The sequence below is a fragment of the Kogia breviceps genome, chromosome 14, assembly GCF_026419965.1.
Source record: "Kogia breviceps isolate mKogBre1 chromosome 14, mKogBre1 haplotype 1, whole genome shotgun sequence".
Classification (NCBI taxonomy): domain Eukaryota; kingdom Metazoa; phylum Chordata; class Mammalia; order Artiodactyla; family Physeteridae; genus Kogia; species Kogia breviceps.
Window position 1 is genome coordinate 22328449 of NC_081323.1, and position 20451 is coordinate 22348899.

A 20451-nucleotide genomic window follows, 5' to 3' on the forward strand; every position below is an offset into this window, starting at 1 on the left:
AAATGAAATTGAGTTTTAGAGATATAATCATCAATCACTTTTTAATATGAACGCTTGAAAAATAGTCTGGCAAAAATTCTTGATGTTTTGAGTGAAGCTCTAATATATTAACATGTTCTGGCCTCATTAAATATAACTTTTAGTTCAGTTCTGATACAAATAGAATGATGGCAAATGTTTGTCACTGTCACATGTCTGTTACTGGTTATGAATGTATAGGTTCTCTGTGTTCTAAAGAAGAAAATATCATAGGCCCTTCTTTTTTTCTTCTCTCAACACTCATGAATGCTCTTCATTCTCATCTGTCTCTTTGTTAAAGGTTTATGTGGTGTTCTGGAGACTAGGGGCATCTGGGTCAGGTCTAGTGATAGGTGATAGAAGGCCTAGGAAGTAGGAACTGTGCCGTGAGACATCTAGAGTGGCCCAGTTTGCCTGAAGGCTTCCCGGAGACCACTGGACATTCTTAGGAGACAAAGCAGAACAAATTTAAAGCCGCCCACTGGCATTGTCACTTAATGGAAAGGCATTCAGCCTTGACATTGGTGTTGTTCATTAGCATAAATGTGGCACAGGGCTAACTGAGGCCCGTTAATCTGGGCTTCCTTCTGGTCTCTGTCTTGCCTCAGAGAAATCTTTAAGGAATCTTTGATGATATTCCAGGAAGTTATCTTAACATCACAACCATGAGAGATCATAACTTCAGTCTGAACTGCCTTTTCCCCCTCTGTTTCCTTTACTAATCACCTACATGCTTTTTTCCCCCTAATAATTGAAAATATAATTAAAATTGTACCATTTCTCTTGGTTCTTTGATTGTCCTAGTGACTTCATTGCTATATAGCTCCCCTGAGGCCAAAAGCATTTATATTGGTATATAAGAGTAATGAGGGGAGGGGTGCTTAGAGGTGACATGCTTAGAATTGCTGTAAAAGGAGAAAGCCTATTGCCAGTTGAAACAGTGAATCAGCAGGCTTATTGTCCATTTATCTACTTCAGTGCTGCTTAATTTTCTTCTACTTATGAGATTGTTCAAAAATTTGGAATTAGAGCTGAGACAAATGCTATATAGCTTCTTTGTGTTTGTGATATATTGCTTTAAAAAATAATTATACCAGGGGATTAAGAGGTACAAACTACTATATATAGATAAATGTTACAAGGATATATTGTACAGCATAGGAAATATAGCCAATATTTTATAAAAACTTCAAATGAAGTATAATCCGTAAAACTTCTGGATCACTGTTGTACACCTGAAACTAATATAATACTGTAAATCAATGGTATGTCAACTTTAAAAAAAAAGATGTATTAATAAGATGGATAGAGGGATGGATAGATGGATAGATGCATGATAATTAAGTATAGTAAAATGTTAATGGTAGAGTTCAGGTGGTGGGTATACAGATGTTCACTGTAAGGTATTTCAACTTAGGCATATGGTTGAATGTTTCCATGATAAACTATTGTGGGGGGACCAATGTTTACTTTTGTAAAAAAGTACACAAAACTGCTTTTAATTTTCACACAGCTCTCTCCATGGACATTTCCAGTGCTTCTCCACACACACACACACACACACACACACACACACACACACACACACACACACTTATGAACTTGTGATCACTATGTTTGTATAAATATCATCATTGTTATTTCTCACATGTTTCTAAAACTTCACATGTAGTATTTAATGTGTGTATATCACATGAGTAAATATGTTAAAAGATAACACTTGTGTATAATCAAATTTAGGAAATGCAGAAAAGTATGAAAATAAAGGTTTCCTATAATCCTGTTCCCTAGGGATAACCATATTTTATTATATTTCTTTCCAGTTTTTACTTTTATATTCTGGTTATCAAAAGAGTACATGCTCATAGTTGGAATATTTGGAGAGCACAGAGAATTATAAAGTAGCTAGAGAAAAGCTCACAGTCCTAGAGCCCAGGGGCAACCATGTTACTGTGTTCAGTGTTGAGATGTATGTCTGTGTGTATTATTATTTATTTATATTATTTATTTATTTTTAGTTTGGCTGTGCTGGGACTTAGATGCCGCACAAGGGATCTTTTTTTTTTTTCTTTTTTCTTTTTTTTGGCGGCAGGCGGGCTTTTTGGTTGTGGCATGCAGACTCTTAGTTGAGGCATGCAGGCAGAATCTAGTTCCCAGACCAGGGATCGAACCCAGGCCCCCTGCACTGGAAGTGTGGAGTCTTACCCACTGGACCACCAAGGAAGTCCCTGTATGTTATTTTCTAAAATATAATTTTAAAAGTTTATATAATTGGTCACCCTGGATGTACAATTATGTATCTCCTTTTCTGACTTAATATTAGAACACAATCTCATTTACCTGTCATTTTAAAACTCTCGTAAAAATAATCTCTAATGGGGAATTCCCTGGCAGTCCAGTGGTTAGGATGGTGCTTTAACTGCCGAGGCCCGGGTTCAATCCCTGGTCAGGGAAATAAGACCCTGCAAGCCACGTGGCGCAGCCAAAAAAAAAAAAAATCTCTAATGGCTGCCTGTTATTTCATCATATGGCTATCCCATGACTTAACTATTCCATTATTTTTGGAAATTAGATTGCTTATAATATGTTCAGTTCACTGAACATTTTTGTGCATAAATTTTACGTACACATTGGATTATTTCCTTAGATGGATTCTTGGAATGAACACACTTAAGGCTCTTGGCACATCTTGTCAAATTGCCTTCCACTTCTACCAGAGGGGTACTCAAGAAATATTAATGGAAAGTGAAAAGCTGCTGTCTGCCACAATATATCATTCCTGTAGAAGATGCTGATGATGGAGTGAACTCACAAGAATGGAGTTCTTGCTCCTAGGATAAGAACTCCAGGCCTGGCCAAGGGCTCAGTAATTTCATGCTGGCTGTTTAATTGCAGTAGCTCTTAAGAGGACTGATTTATAGAACTCTACTGTGATGACTGGTTTTTAGTACCACAGTTCAAATATATGTATGTGACTGCTTCTTCTAAAGGGGTATAAACAGCTTTAAACTCTTGCAGGTCACTTGGTGAATGGACACTGTTACAAAATAAGAATTCAGTGAAGTAAATAACTGAAAGTGCCTTCCACAGAAAAGAGGTGTTTGGAGACATCTGGGATTCAGCCACCTGCTGCAGTCTGTTAGAGAGCTTGACCAGTTCCACGATCCTCCCCTTGCCTTGAACGATGTGATTGTGGCCCCAGTCTCCCTTTCAGCCTGTTGTCCCACTGCTTCCCATTGTATACTCCACCCACTCCCAGGAAAACTAGAATTATTGCTGACCTACCCATCCTTCTGCTTGGTGCTTTTCCTTTCTGATGGTCTTTGTTCACAGGTCCTCCCCTTGAGATGCATACCTGTCCCCTTTTGGGTTTTTTTTCTTTTTTGTTGACTGTTATTTATTTATTTATTTATTTATTTACTTTCTCATTAGCTATCCATTTTATACACATCAGTGTATAGATGTCATTCCCAATCGCCCAGTTCATCACACCACCGCCACCACCCCACGCCGGTTTCCCCTCTTAGTGTCCATACGTTTTTTTCTCTACTTCTGTATCTCAATTTCTGCTCTACAAACCAGTTCATCTGTACCATTTTCTAGGTTCCACATATATACGTTAATATACGATGTTTGTTTTTCTGACTTACTTCACTCTGTATTACAGTCCCTAGATGCATCCATGTCTCTACAAATGACCCAATTTCGTTTCTTTTAATGGCGGAGTAATATTCCCTTGTATATATATACCACATCTTCTTTATCCACTCTTCTGTTGATGGGCATTTAGGTTGCTTCCATGACGGGGCTATTGTAAATAGTGCTGCAGTGAACATTGGGGTACATGTGTCTTTTTTTTTTTTTTTTTTTTTGTGGTACACGGGCCTCTCACCGCTGCGGCCTCTCCCGCTGCGGAGCACAGGCTCCGGACGCGCAGGCCCAGCAGCCACGGCCCGTGGGCCCAGCCGCTCCACGGCATGCGGGATCCCCCCGAACCAGGGCATGAACCCACGTCCCCCGCACCAGAAGGCAGACTCTCAACCACTGCGCCACCAGGGAAGCCCTCACATGTGTCTTTTTGAATTATGGTTTTCTGTGGGTATATGCCCAGTAGTGGGATTGCTGGGTCATATGGTAATTCTATTTTTAGTTCTTTAAGGAACTTCCATACTGTTCTCCATAGTGACTGTATCAATTTACATTCCCACCAAGAGTGCAAGAAGGTTCCCTTTTCTCCACACCCTCTCCAGCATTTGTTGTTTGTAGATTTTCTGATGATGCCCATTGTAACTGGTGTGAGGTGATACCTCATTGTATGTTTTTATTTTTGTGTGTGTGTGTGTGTGTGTGTGGTACGTGGGCCTCTCACTGTTGTGGCCTCTCCCGTTGCGGAGCACAGGCTCTAGATGCGCAGGCCCAGCGGCCATGGCTCACAGGCCTAGCCACTCCGTGGCATGTGGGATCCTCCCGGACCGGGGCACGAACCCGTGTCCCCTGCATATGCAGGCAGACTCTCAATCACTGCGCCACCAGGGAAGGCCCTCATTGTAGTTTTGATTTGCGTTTCTCTAATGATTAGCAATGTTGAGCAGCTTTTCATGTGTTCTTGGCCATGTGTATGTCTTCTTTGGAGAAATGTCTGTTTAGATCTTCTGCCCATTTTTGGATTGGGTTGTTTGTTTTTTTAATATTGAGCTGCATGAGCTGTTTATATATTTTGGAGAGTCATCCTTTGTCCATGGATTCGTATGCAAATATTTTCTCCTATTCTGAGGGTTGTCTTTTCGTCTTATTTATGGTTTCCTTTGCTGTGCAAAAGCTTTTAAGTTTCATTCGGTTCCATTTGTTCATTTTTGTTTTTATTTCCATTACTCTAGGAGGTGGATCAAAAAATATCTTGCTGTGATTTATGTCAAAGAGTGTTCTTCCTGTGTTTTCCTCTAAGAGTTCTATAGTGCCCAGTCTTACATTTAGGTCTCTAATCCATTTTGAGTTTATTTTTGTGTATGGTGTTAGGGAGTGTTCTAATTTCATTCTTTTACATGTAGCTGTCCAGTTTTCTCAGCACCACTTATTGAAGAGACTGTCTTTTCTCCATTGTATATCCTCGCCTCCTTTGTCATAGATTAGTTGACCATAGGTGCATGGGTTTATCTCTGGGCTTTCTATTCTGTTTCATTGATCTATATTTCTGCTTTTGTGCCAGTATCATATTGTCTTGATTACTGTAGCTTTGTAGTATAGTCTGAAGTCAGGGAGTCTGATTCCTCCAGCTCCGTTTTTTTCCCTCAAGACTGCTTTGGCTATTTGCGGTCTTTTGTGTCTCCATACAAATTTTAAGACTTTTTGTTCTACATCTGTAAAAAACGCCACTGGTAATGTGCTAGGGATTGCATTGAATCTGTAGATTGCTTTGTGTGTATAGTCATTTTCACAGTACTGATTCTTCCAATCCAAGAACATGGTATATCTCTCCATCTGTTGATATCATCTTTAATTTCTTTCATCAGTGTCTTATAGTTTTCTGCATACAAGTCTTTTGTCTCCCTAGGTAGGTTTATTCCTAGGTATTTTCTTTTTGTTGCAGTGGTAAATGGGGGCGTTTCCTTAATTTCTCTTTCAGATTTCGCATCATTAGTGTATAGGAATGCAAGAGATTTCTGTGCATTAACTTTGTATCCTTCAACTTTACCAAATTCTTTGATGAGCTCTAGTAGTTTTCTGGTGGCATCTTTAGGATTCTCTATGTATAGGATCATGTCATCTGCAAACGGTGACAGTTTTACTTCTTCTTTTCCAATTAGTATTCCTTTTATTTCTTTTTCTTCTCTGATTGCCGTGGCTGGGACTTCCAAAACTATGTTGAATAATAGTGGTGAGAGTGGACATCCTTATCTCGTTCCTGAGTTTAGAGGAAATGCTTTCAGTTTTTCACCATTGAGAATGATGTTTGCTGTGGGTTTGTCATATATGGTCTTTATTATGTTGAGGTAGGTTCCCTCTGTGCCCACTTTCCAGAGAGTTTTTATCATAAATGGGTGTTGAATTTTGTCAAAAGCTTTTTCTACATCTGTTGAGATGATCATATGGTTTTTATTCTTCAGTTTGTTAATATGGTTTATCACATTGATTGATTTACGTATATTGAAGAATCCTTGCATCCCCGGGATAAATCCCACTTGACCATGGTGTATGATCCTTTCAATGTGTTGTTGGATTCTGTTTGCTACTATTTTGTTGAGAATTTTTGCATCTATATTCATCAGTGATGTTGGTCTGTAATTTTATTTTTCTGTAGTATCTTTGTCTGGTTTTGGTATCAGGGGGATGATGGCCTCATAGAATGAGTTTGGGAGTTTTCCTTCCTCTGCAAGTTTTTGGAAGAGTTTGAGAAGGATGGGTGTTAGCTCTTCTCTAAATGTTTGATAAAATTCGCCTGTGAAACCATCTGGTCCTGGACTTTTGTTTGTTGGAAGATTTTTAATCACAGTTTCAATTTCATTACTTGTGATTGGTCTGTTCATATTTTCTATTTCTTCCTGGTTCAGTCTTGGAAGGTTATACCTTTCTAAGAATTTGTCCATTTCTTCCATGTTGTCCATGTTATTGACATAGAGTTGCTTGTAGTAGTCTCTTAGGATGCTTTGTATTTCTGCAGTGTCTGTTGTAACTTCTCCTTTTTCATTTCTAATTTTATTGATTTGAGTCCTCTCCCTGTTTTTCTTCGTGAGTCTGGCTAATGTTTTATCAATTTTGTTTATTTTCTCAATGAACCACCTTTTAGTTTTATTGTTCTTTGCTATTGTTTTCTTTGTTTCTATTTCATTTATTTCTGCTCTGATCTTTATGATTTCTTTCCTTCTGCTAACCTTGGGTTTTGTTCTTCTTTCTCTATTTCCTTTAGGTGTAAATTTAGATGGTTTATTTGAGATTCTTCTTGTTTCTTGAGGTAGGCTTGTATAGTTATAAACTTCCCTCTTAGAACTGCTTTTGCTGCATCCCATAGGTTTTGGATTGTCGTGTTTTCATTGTTATTTGTCTCTAGGTATTTTTTGATTTCCTCCTTGATATCTTCAGTGATCTCTTGGTTATTTAGTAATGTATTGTTGAGCCTCCATGTGTTTGTGTTTTTTATGTTTTTTTCCTTGTAATTGATTTCTAATCTCATAGTGTTGTTGTCAGAAAAGATGCTTGATATGATTTCAATTTTCTTAAATTTACTAAGGCTTGATTTGTGACCCAAGATGTGATCTATCCTGGAGAATGTTCCCTGTGCACTTGAGAAGAAAGTGTAATCTGCTGTTTTTGGATGGAATGTCCTATAAATATCAATTACATCTATCTAGACTATTGTATCATTTAAAGCTTGTGTTTCCTTATTAATTTCTTTTCTATGATATGTCCATTGGTGTAAGTGAGGTGTTAGAGTCCCCCATTATTATTGTGTTTCTGTCAATTTCCTTTTTTCTGCCTGTTAGCAGTTGGCTCATGTATTGAGGTGCTCCTATGTTGGGTGCATATATATTTATAATTGTTATATCTTCTTCTTGGACTGATCCCTTGATCATTATGTAGTGTCCTTCCTTGTCTCTTGTAACATTCTTTATTTTAAAGTCTATTTTAGGGCTTCCCTGGTGGTGCAGTGGTTGAGAATCTGCCTGCCGATGCAGGGGACGTGGGTTCGTGCCCGGGTCCGGGAGGATCCCGCATGCTGTGAAGCGGCTGGGCCCATGAGCCATGGCCGCTGAGCCTGTGTGTCCAGAGCCTGTGCTCCGCAATGGGAGAGGCCGTGGCAGTGAGAGGCCGGCGTACCACACACACACACAAAAAGTCTATTTTATCTCATATGAGTATTGCTACTCCAGCTTTCTTTTGATTTCCATTTGCATGGAATATCTTTTTCTATCCCCTCACTTTCAGTCTCTATGTGTCCCTAGGTCTGAAGTGGGTCTCTTGTAGACAGCATATATATGGGTCTTGTGTTTGTATCCATTCAGCAAGCCTGTGTCGTTTGGTTGGAGCATTTAATCCATTCACGTTTAAGGTGATTATCAATATGTATGTTCCTATGACCATTTTCTTAATTGTTTTGGGTTTGTTTCTGTAGGTCCTTTTCTTCTCTTGTGTTTCCCACTTAGGGAAGTTCCTTTAGCATTTGTTGTAGAGCTGGTTTGGCACTACTGAATTCTCTTAGCTTTTGCTTGTCTGTAAAGCTTTTGATTTCTCCATCGAATCTGAATGAGATCCTTGCCGGGTAGAGTAATCTTGGTTGTAGCTTCTTCCCTTTCATTGCTTGAAGTATATCATGACACTCTCTTCTGGCTTGTAGAGTTTCTGCTGAGAAATTAGCTGTTAACCTTATGGGAGTTCCCTTGTATGTTATTTGTCATTTTTCCCTTGCTGCTTTCAATAATTTTTCTTTGTCTTTAATTTTTGCCAATCTGAGTACTATGTGTCTTGGCATGTTTCTTCTTGGGTTTATCCTGTATGGGACTCTCCTTGCTTCCTGGACTTGAGTGGCTGTTTCCTTTCCCATGTTAGGGAAGTTTTTGACTATAATCTCTTCAAATATTTTCTCGGGTCCTTTCTCTCTCTCTTCTCCTTCTGGGGCCCTTATAATGCGAATGTTGTTGCGTTTAATGTTGTCCCAGAGGTCTCTTAGGCTGTCTTCATTTCTTTTCATTCTTTTTTCTTTATTCTGTTCTGCAGCAGTGAATTCCACCATTCTGTCTTCCAGGTCACTTATCCGTTCTTCTGCCTCAGTTATGCTGCTATTGATTCCTTTTAGTGTTTTTTTCAGTTCAGTTAATGTATTGTTCATCTCTGTTTGTTTGTTCTTTAATTCTTCTAGGTCTTTGTTTAGCATTTCTTGCCTCTTCTCGATCTTTGCCTCCATTCTTTTTCCAAGGTCCTGGATCATCTTCACTATCATTATTCTGAATTCTTTTTCTGGAAGATTGCCTATCTCCATTTCATTTAGTTGTTTTTCTGGGGTTTTATCTTGTTCCTTCATCTGGTACATAGCCCTCTGCCTTTTCATCTTGTCTACCTTTCTGTGAATGTGGTTTTTGTTCCACAGGCTGCAGGATTGTAGTTCTTCTTGCTTCTACTGTCTGCCCTCTGGTGGATAAGACTGTCTAAGAGGCTTGTGTAAGTTTCCTGATAGGAGGGACTGGTGGTGGGTAGAGCTGGCTGTTGCTCTGGTGGGCAGAACTCAGTAAAACTTTAATCCACTTGTCTGCTGATGGGTGGGGCTGGGTTCCCTCCCTGTCTGTTGTTTGGCCAAGCCGACCCAACACTGGAGCCTACCTGGGCACTGTGGTGGGGCTAATGGTGGACTCTGGGAGTGCTCACGCCAAGGAGTACTTCCCAGAACTTCTGCTGCCAGTGTCCCTGTCACTTGGTGAGCCACAGCTGCTCCCCTTCTCTGCAGGAGACCCTCTAACACTAGCAGGTAGGTCTGGTTCAGTCTCCCCTGGGGTCACTGCTCCTTCCCCTGGGTCCCAATGCACACTCTACTTTGTGTGTGCCCTCCAAGAGTGGAGTCTCTGTTTCCCCCAGTCCTGCCGAAGTCCTGCAATGAAATCCCGCTAGCCTTCACAGTCTGATTCTCTAGGAATTCCTCCTCCCATTGCCAGACCCCCACGTTGGGAAGCCTGATGTGTGGCTCAGAACCTCCACTCCAGTGGGTGGACTTCTGTGGTATAAGTGTTCTCCAGTTTATGAGTCACCCACCCAGCAGTTATGGGATTCGATTTTATTGTGATAGCGCCCCACCTACCATCTCATTGCGCTTCTCCTTTGTCTTTGCATGTGGGGTGTCTTTTTTGGTGAGTTCCAGTGTCTTCCTGTCAATGATTGTTCAGCAGTTAGTTGTGATGATGTTGTTCTCAAAAGAGGGAGTGAGAGCATGTCCTTCTACTCTGCCATCTTGAATCAGTCTCCTCCCCTTTTGGTTTGATTTTGTTGGGTTTTTTTGGTGGCAGTAGGGGGTAATGGGGAGATTGATTACATACTAAAGATAGAGGTGACTTTTTTCTCATTTGGGGAGAAAAAAAGAATCTTACAGAAAAAGCTAAGGCCTTTTATCACCACCCCCAATCTCAGTTCCCTTTTCCCCTGTCACTAGAGGGTTTATTTCTCTGACAAGCTCTGTCATAGCATAGGTGTGATGGCTGCCAACTGCCCAAAATTCACATCCTTCCAGCTTAGCAGCGTCACTGCTAACAGAGGAGATCTGTACCTGTAACTTGAGGGAAAAGGCTAGGGGAGGAGTCTTATTGGCTTAGTATGGGTCACGTGTGTGGGGGTCACATGCATATCCCTGGACTGCTCACTGTGGCCAGAGATTGGGGTGTCTGAATTGGCCAAACCTGGACCTCTTCCCACCTGGACTAGAGAGTCCATGTTCTGAAGGTGTTCTGGGCTGTTGCATGTGGGTCAAATAGTCATTCACTGTTTTTCTCCTCATTGCTAGCTAAGGCTGTGTGAAGAAGACATTGGAGTTGGCTTTGAAAAGAGAGATAGGAAAAGATAGATTTTATGTTGACATATTGCAAAAGAAGCTTTCAAATGAAGAGCATGATTTGTAGGAAGTCTGATAGTATGGGTAGTTGAAAAGTAAAAGCCGATGTCTCAAAGAATATTGATTTTACCAGGCTGAAAGATCTAAGAGGTAAGAGGGGAGAGAGCTGAGGCTAGAGTCAGGGAGAATGTATTATAGAACTTCAAGAAGGAAAATGTGATTTACTCATAGGCAGAAAGGCTGAGTAATTGTGGAGGCAGATTCTTTTACTATGGGATTAAATGAAGTCATGCAAATGAACTTTATACCACTACACAGGGGTAAGGCAGTGGGGGCATATATTAAAATTTCCGATGTAATAAATAACAAAAACTATGCCCAAGACTCATACAGTAGCCTACTTATTAGAAACAGAATAAAACTCATACTAATAAGAATGTTGACATTTCCAAGAGTATGTTGTCCTACAAATTTACCTAAACTGTTTCAGACTGGCCAGGGAGAGGAAGAAGCACTAATAGACATGACGTGATCAAAATTTAACTAAGTTCACAGAGGTGTGACAAGTCAGATTGTGTAATAACTCTGGTGATTGCACATTTAGCAGAAGGAAAAGGACTCAGAAAAAAAGGTGAACACTGATTATTATCAATTAATGGTAATATCCTAATCTCTCAACTACATCTTTGATTAAGAGGGAGAGGCAGTCTAAGATGAAGTATGTTGTGGACCGATATGATTTCAGGTGGTTTTATAAGCCTGGAGAATAAAGGATCATGTTTTAAAAGTGCATAGTCTTGGAGGTGGTAAGTAATCAGAGAGTGCTGGGAAAGATCTATGACCAGAGCCTATTGGACACTTTCATTGTGCAGTCACACCCTCTAGAATGCTGGGGTGAAGGGTGAAGTAACTGGAGAAACAGCCTGTGCAGCAGCTGATAGTTGGCTAAAGCAGAATGGTGGCAGCAGCATAACCCCTGCAGTGGCCTGACCATTGAATCAGCTCCATAGCCAAGGTCTCTGCACACTCATCTCCAGATAGAGACTTCTTCAAGCCATTCACATATAAGGTCACAAAGGATATATTTACAAATCCACATGGATGTGAGTGTCTCCTTTCTTTTCATATTACTTTGAAAATGAAGAGAAACCATAAGAGATACCGACAACCAAGGGTTGCTCCAAATAGGGCAACAGGATGGACCGATAGGGCCCAGGACTCTTGGCCTTTTGATACTTTGGTCGCTACACAATTTGAGGGCATATTATGGGGAGGTAGGGCCTAAGATCTCCCTAAAAAGTTGAAATTTTATAAGCCAATTTTAACTCTGAATTTCGTCCAGATTATGAAATGATGACAAAGTAGTTACTTTGCTCTATTGCCTCGTCTGCTTTTTAAATGTGTTCTCTTTCGCCCCATCTGTTTTATCTCCCTTTTCATCATCCTTCTGAACTTCCCTGACAGCTCGCTATCCCCCACCCTCTGCTTGGCACCCTTCCTTTTCCTGTACACACTATCCCCATCAATTACCAGGTCTTAGGAGGTTCTGCTAACCCTAGGGCCAAAGTGTAAATTGGTTTTTTTCCTCAGTTCTCAGTAGCACAGCTGAGACTAAGCCAGGATATTTATGCAAGACTCTACCGAAGGCTTAGATATGACACAGGAAGGCTCCAGCAGCTGTACTGTCAAGATGACAGACGGTTGCACATTCTCTTCAATTTGGGTTCTCCTGTATTGTCACTCATCTGGCAGGGGCTGGTTTCTCCCTGTCTCTCTCTTTATTCTTTCTTTCTCTCAAGAAGTGAAACATGAGAGAGATCGAAGCCTCCTTAAGTTCATTTTCGGAATGTATCACCTCCCAGAAGGAATCAAGTCCTAAATTTAGTGCACATTCCTTCTCCAAGTTTTTATACTTTAAATATACGTATGTAGGGACTTCCCTGCTGGAGCAGTGATTAAGATTCCGAGCTCCCAATGCAGGGGCCTGGGTTCAATCCCTGGTTAGGGAACTAGATCCCACATGCATGCCGCAACTAAGAGTTTGCGTGCCACAACTAAGAGCCGGCGCAACTAACTAAATATATGTGTGTGTGTGTGTGTGTGTGTGTGTGTGTGTGTGTATGTGTATGTAAACATACAATCTGTATAGTGTTGCTTTTTTAAAAAATGTACATACGTAAGTCATATATCATATACAGATCCTTCTGCATTTCTACTCAGCGTTGTTTTTTCAAGATTTTCTCTGTGTATTAATGCTTATCATTCTAGTTCATTCATTTTTGTCTGCATCTCATTATATGAATGTCATAATTTATCAGTTTCCTTATTGATGACTAATTAGACTACTTTCAATTTTTTGACATTATAAATAAGGCTGCAGTGTATATGTATATATGTATATATATCTACACATATCTTTTTGTCTGTGTGAGTGTGTTTGAGAATCGCTTTAGATTATACCTAAAAGTAAAATTGCTATAGGGTAGACACCTCTTAACTTTACTAGAAATTACCAAATTTTTCTCCAGAGTAGTCGTTTCAGGTTACATGCCTACCAACAGTGTATGAAAGTTCTTATTTCTCTACATCTTGGCCAACACTTGGCATTATCTGACTTAAAAATTTTTGCCATTCTGGTGTGTATGAAATTGCATCTCATTGAATTTAATTTGCACTTTCCTGACTGCTAATAGAGTTAATGTCTTCCTCTTCAATTTTCCATCACAGCATCCTATTTATTTCTTTCACAGCACTGATCACAGGCTATTGTTATGGGTTGGTTGGTTTGTGTGTTTATTGTCGGCCTCCCTGTGTAGAACATAATCTCTGTGAGAGCAGGGATCACATCTCTCTTGTTCACTGTTTTGTGCCCAGAGCTCAGTCCAGGGTCTGGTAATAGGGGTTCAATAGATACGTAGTTGTTTAGGGAATGAGCCTGATTGATGATGGTGGTGGAGGGGGTTCCTCAATAAGTGACGTTACCACGTAAGAAATGCTCATACAGCAACAGGAATTTATGTCTTTATATTCCTCGCATCCAAGCCTGTACTTTATTTCATAGCCAGTTCACAGTACCTGATTCTCTCCTTCATTTCTTCTTCCCCCTTTTCAAGCCTTTGAAGAGGATGTAGCAAGCAGTAATAGAGAATAGCAGAAATATTGAGTCACTTGTGGTTTGATTTGCTAGAGAGATACCTGCTCTAGCTTGCAGCCCATGATTTGAGATATACTGATGTTCAATTAGTGTAAGATTGTTCTGTGCCCCACATGAGAGAAGAAACCAAGGCTCCGATGATGTTCATTATTAGATAGGAAATTAAGTTGCAAGTGCTTTGCCTTTGTTGGGATTCTTACTGACAGAATTATTTTGTCTCAGCTACTATAAGACTTCCTGAGATAGGTACGGACTTTGTCAGCAAAAATTCACTAGACTAGGTGTGATAATTCATTTTTAAGAAATATAGATGTTGAAGAAGACTAGAATAAATCTCAGTTACTTTTTCTAGAGTCTCTTTCTTTTCTACCCAGCCGCTCTTAGTGCTGGTCCCAGTAGCTCTGATTGCATCTTGTTCTAGCTTTATTCAGTTCCTGAGCTCTGCTCTGGCTGCATCTTAAATTTTACTCATTGCCTGGGTTAGGACCCTTTAGGATGCAGGGAACAAACCCACCCAAATAGCTTAAACCAGAGGCAATCCAGGGATGTCTCAGAACTTAACAGCACACACAGCTGGAACCAGGAATTAAAGTGGTAGAAATGCCTACTATAAGCTCCCAAGTTTACTTCTCTTTTCAAGAGAAGAACCAAGCTGAGGATGGAATCTCTTAGTCCCAATTACAAATTCTTAGGGAAGGATGCTGGCCTAGCATGGACCAAATGCCCACCTGACTCTAGTGAGCCATGGCCATAAGGTTATAGTCTACAGACACAGTGGCCAAGAGCCACTCCTGTACTGTATGGATGACACAGAAGGGCAGCTCCCAGGGAAGGGGAGAGATTTTAGGCAGATACACCCATAGGTGCTATTGAAATTATCAGTTGTTGAACATGCATTTAGAGGCTCTGAAGCCTCTGCCTTTTTTTTTTTTAAGGGAATTCCTTTATTTTTATTACTTATTTATTTATTTATGGCTGTGTTGGGTCTTCATTTCTGTGCGAGGGCTTTCTCTAGTTGTGGCAAGTGGGGGCCACTCTTCATCGCGGTGCGCGGGCCTCTCACTGTCGCGGCCTCTCGTTGAGGAGCACAGGCTCCAGGCGCGCAGGCTCAGTAGTTGTGGCTCACGGGCTTAGTTGCTCCGCGGCATGTGGGATCTTCCCAGACCAGGGATCGAACCCGTGTCCCCTGCGTTGGCAGGCAGATTCTCAACCACTGCACCACCAGGGAAGCCCAGCCTCTGCCTTTTTACCCAGCAGCTTCTTCATATCTTCTGCTTCCTTAGCTTTCCTTTCCCCAGGTCTTACCTGGCTCCTCACTCAACTTGCTGATCTCCTTGCCATAGCCAGTTGCAAGTACATTCTCAACAGATCCCTGGCTTCCCCCACTTAAGAAAGTGAGCTTTGTAGATAAGGTATATTTTTCCTTAGTTTGTTTGTTTTTCTGGAAGGAATTAAAAAGTAGGAATATTCTGTATGATATAACATCCCTCTAGTTGGCTTATAATTCAGTGATGTGTCCTGCCCCAGCTAGTGGGAAATAGCAGTGAACTGGGTATTGTGAAACTTCAGTAACCTGGGAAGTCTATTCTGCTCTTTCTGAGACCTTTATGTTCTCTTGTTACAGGAACATGATATAGAAACAACTCACGGTATGGTCCACGTCACTATAAGAGGCCTACCGAAGGGAAACAGACCAGTTATTCTGACATATCATGACATTGGCCTCAATCGTATGTATTTGATTTTATACCTTCCCTATTTTATTATAGTACATAATCTTTGTATATTTTTTAAAAACACACAAGAAACCCCAGTATTCTGATAAACCATAGGTTTTCTCCTCTCTGCCTTAACCTTCCCTCCTCATTGCTACATGTTAATGGCAGAATTAAAGTTCCTGGGAAGTATGCAGTTGAATGCATTTTGGGGGATAATGGGATTATATCTCAGTTTGTGTCATATCTGCTAAAGGACTGAAGATTATATGCTGAACTGGTTAAGAAAGTAGAACTGAAATCAGTTTTTTTAAAAAAACAATCTGTGCTTTGGGATAGAAAATTCAGAGTTTGAACTTAACTTTGTTGAGAGCTCTTCAATAAATTAGTAAAAGTATTCTTATTATAGCCTGTCATGAGTGACTTTATTTAATTAATTAATTAATTTCTTAACATCTTTATTGGAGTATAATTGCTTTATAATGGTGTGTTAGTTTCTGCTTTATAACAAAGTGAATCAGCTAGACGTATACATATATCCCCATATCTCCTCCCTCTTGCATCTCCCTCCCTCCCACCCTCCCTATCCCACCCCTCTAGGTGGTCACAAAGCACCGAGCTGATCTCCCTGTGCTATGCGGCTGCTTCCCACTAGCTATCTATTTTACATTTGGTAGTGTATATATGTCCATGCCTCTCTCTCACTTTGTCCCAGCTTACCCTTCCCCCTCCCTGTGTCCTCAAGTCCATTCTCTAGTAGGTCTGCGTCTTTATTCCCGTCCTGCCCCTAAGTTCTTCATAACAATTTTTTTTTTTAGATTCCATATATATGTGTTAGCATATGGGTGACTTTAAATGGACTTTTCTAGATGGTAATATAAGATTGTGGCCCTAGCCCCAGGCATATAGACTCTACGTGCATGTGTTTTCTTTCACGCTCCTCTGGCTTTCAGAGGTGGCCTGCATTTGAGGTTACAGTCTAGTGCTGGAGCTTTTGTTGCCTCTTTAGCATGAGAAGGAATTTAAGCAGTTCCACCAACAGGGTAGAAATTGAAGCAGAAACCCCTCCCTGCACCCCAGCAATTTTGCCAAGAGACAGTCTTCCACATGGTGAATGTTAGCAGCCTAAGATACTCTCTTTAGCCAGCTTCTTGGGATATGGTCAGTATCTCTCTGTTAGGTAGGGGAATAAGATACATGAAAAATGACAGTATTATGGGTGTAAGAGTGTTTTGTGAAACACCAGGATTGGTTTCCACTTTGTAGACATTCTGTAGAATTGAGGATTGGTTATCCTTTTCAAGTTGCTGAGATGCCTGGTAGTCAGCCTTTAGGGCAGCTTGAATCAGACAGATTGTTCAGACACTTCACTTTAGTGAAACAGTGATTAAAAGGGGGTGAAAGAGGACGATGCTATGGAATTGATTGAGTAGAGGAATATTGGGGAGAAATGGAGAGCTTGTGACTTACGAGTGTTTTGCTCTTGCAGATAAATCCTGTTTCAATGCATTCTTTAACTTTGAGGATATGCAGGAGATCACCCAGCACTTTGCTGTCTGTCATGTTGATGCCCCAGGCCAGCAGGAAGGTGCACCCTCTTTCCCAGCTGGGTAAGACCACAAGCAAGACCTTCTGGAAGACACACACTCAGAGACCAAACGGCTGAGCTCCAGTGGGAGCAGTAGCCGTGTGCTTCCCTCCAAGCTGGTTTTAGCACAGCCTACAGGTTATACTGGTCAACCGACCATCTGCATATTTTCTTTCCTTGTTCTGAGAGGACTGTTATATACAGTCTATTTACGAAAACTGCATGTTTTCCCATATCCAGGAATGGCCCTCCATGAATGGGAGCCAATCACAAGGCATTAGTGTCTGGAACACCCACTTCTCACTGTCTTTTAACTGTCTCCTTCCTCATCTATTTTAAATCTGTCATTTTTGTGTCCCTCCCTGAAACTCCCAACTACCTAGACCCAAACTCAGATTCCTCTGAGCTTCCTGGGAGCACCTCCCCACCCTTACCTTCAATCTGGTGACAGGAATTTGAATATCCGTATAACCATTTATTTGGAGGAGCTGCCCTGTCAGCTAGAGGTGCATTTAACTGGACATGGACATGGAGCTCTCAGCCTCATCCTCAGCCTGCTTTGCATGGTGGAGCCACAGTCTCCCTGACTCTTCCCTGGACAGCATAATTATTGAAGAGACCTTGGAGGAGGAATGAAAGCACAAGCTGTGGAATGCTAATTCTTCCCCTCTCCCTTTACTCATCTCCAGAGCTGCCTTTGCCAGTGACTGCTGTGAAATAGACCATTGCAGTGTTAGAATAATAGCTAACACTTACCTAGTACTCAAACAGTATTCTTGACGCTGCATTGCATACTTTATATTTATTAACTCATTTAATCCTTACAACCCTATGGGATAGGTTTACTGTTATTCCCATTGTACAGGGGAGGATATTAAGGCCCAAAGATATTAAGTACCTTGGCCAAGCTTACATAACAAATAAGTAATAGAGCTGGGATTTTAACCCAGGCAGTCTGGCTCCAGAATCTATGTTATTGACTGAGTCCAAGCTATTCTGTCTCTTAAACACAAATTGGCCGGTGACCAGTTTATATCCAACAAGATTTAGATCCAGTTCCTTTTTTCTATTTTATGCACAAATGGCTCAAGAGCACTCCAATGCTTGAAGTGTTTCAAGCAGAGGCAGGCTGACTTTCCTGTCAAATGTAGAGCAGATCCTGCCCCATATGTAGGGGGTTGTCTGAAGATCCCTTTCATCTTTGGATGGAAGCATCTTTGATGCTGTAATTTCTATGGACATTTCCTACTTTTCTTGGATTCTTGGTCTGAGTCCGTTTGGGGCTTGCCTGACCATCTTAGGATCCAGTGGCTTAGATCATGAACCAAATTGAAAAGCAAATAATAAAGTAACCGGGTTATTCTAGGCCTAAGTAAAACAAATCAGCCTCTATGATGAGGAGCCCAGGATTTGCGACTGTGTGCCTAGGCCCAGTAAAGCTTTGTTTACTTTGGCACTTAGCTCCCTAAACCTAAGCAGCAGACCAAGAGCAGTAGGTTGACTCTTACTGCTAGAAGTTTACTGAGCCTGAACCCCAAATGAAGTGGTTGTTAGGGGTTTGGAAATACCCTGGAGAGAACCGTATTTCCTGTTTTTTTCAAATGGCTACCTCTCATCCCAGAGATTGCTCTTCAGGTTATAGAAACACGTAGGAGTTCTTTTGTTTGTTTTTTACTTTCCTCTTAGTGCGGCAGTTGTAGAGAGTCACACAACGTGCCACAATCATTTCCAGGTACCACATCACCTCCTTTGAGCCTTTGGTAAAGGGAATGCTATTATCTAAGAACCCTGTACTTTTCTAGCTGTTCTAGTGATTGGGAACTGTGAGTGCATTCTAATTCGGGAGGTATCCTTCTGGATTGCAGGTACCAGTATCCGACAATGGATGAGCTGGCCGAAATGCTGCCTCCTGTTCTCACCCACTTAAAGTAAGTTCATTCTGCAGTTCTTTCACATGGTTTTTGTTTTTTGTTTTTTCACACTGTCTACTATGTATCTGATCTGGGGGATATGACGATGAGCAAAACAGTATTGTCACTACCCTCGTGGAGTGTGGAGCTTACATTTTGGTGTGGGAAATAATTGACAACAAGTAAGCAAACAAATAGTCACAACTTACCTGCTATAGAAGAAGTCAGTGGGGATGTTGTGATAGAGAATAAGGGCAGGGTGTACATAGATAAGGCTAATTGAGGATTGCCTCTCTAAGAAGGAGTCCTTTAGATTGAGACCTGGAGGATAAAAAGGAGTTACCTAAACAGAGAGCCAGGACAAGAGGATTCCAGACAGAAGGAATATGTCCAAAAGGCCTGAGCCAAGTGAGCAAATGGGAGAAAGGCACAGGGTGAAATTTGAGAAATAGACAAGGACCAGATTGCACAGGTCTCACAGATCAGGTAAGAATTTGGGATTTTATTCAAAAGACAAAAAACACTGAAGGGTTTTAAGTGCTATCCAATTTAGTCTTTTAAACTGATCACTCTAGATATGTAAATTGCACATCAGTAAAGCAATTTACATTTTTAAAAGAAATTACTCTAGCTGTGGAGAGAATGGTTTAGAGAGGGGTAAAAGAAAAAGCGAGGGACCAGTTAAACTATTACAACAGTCAGGCAAGTGATAATGATAGCTTGGTACTGGATACTGCCCAGGGGATGGAATGGAGTAGGAGAAGGCAGATGGAAATACTTTGAAGGTAGATTTGTTGATGGGTTGGATATGGAGGTATTAGGAGAGTGAGCTGTCAAGGATGACTCCCAGGTTTTAGTCATATTTCATTTAATCCTTAAAATCACCTTAGAAGTAGGTGGTCATATTCTTGTTTTATAGGTAGGGAACCCAGGCTCAGGAAGTTAAAGACACCTGACCAAATTCTACATCCAGTAAGCATCAGAGCCAGATTTGAACCCAGTTGCATTCTTTTCAATATGCCATCCTACCTCCAAATGAGTTAACCCTGTCAATGTTGGTGTGTCCCATTCACAGTCTGAAAAGCATCATTGGGGTTGGAGTTGGAGCTGGAGCTTACATCCTCAGCAGATTTGCGGTAAGTACATGGAGGATTAGTCTCAACACCCTTGAGGCACTGCCTAGCTCACAGCTCTTACTGCTGTGTTAAATGACAAGGAACTGTTGTGGGTCTTATGTCAATTTTTCTATAAATTCTGTCAACAGATACAGGTTTGTATAAGGCCTTTCTTTGTACTTATAGCACCTGAAGAATAACAAATGAGGGCAAGATATCATCAATAAAAATAATTCTCAGAGAATACTTATGGTGGAATTTCTTACAACCATTAAAATTTTGTAAGAAGAGCTTGTAATGATATGCAATTCATATACACCGTAACCTTAACAAAAAGGTTAGAATACAGACGCACATGAAGTTTGTCATAGGCATAGGAAAGAACTGAAAGAAAACATGAATATACTAACAGATTGTTGTTGTGTG

The 20451-nt window shown here is 40.8% G+C and overlaps 1 protein-coding gene across 4 annotated transcripts in view; it reads left to right on the forward strand.

Moving 5' to 3' along the window:
• Positions 1-20451, forward strand: part of NDRG3 (NDRG family member 3) — an 85593-nt gene that overhangs the window by 37096 nt on the left and 28046 nt on the right. For all 4 annotated transcript variants that reach the window (XM_067012195.1, XM_059038078.2, XM_059038077.2 and 1 more), the window contains 4 exons: positions 15322-15427; positions 16902-17022; positions 18866-18928; positions 19986-20046. In XM_067012195.1, the coding sequence (XP_066868296.1) occupies positions 15322-15427; positions 16902-17022; positions 18866-18928; positions 19986-20046 (351 nt within the window). The remainder of the gene's footprint in view (positions 1-15321; positions 15428-16901; positions 17023-18865; positions 18929-19985; positions 20047-20451) is intronic.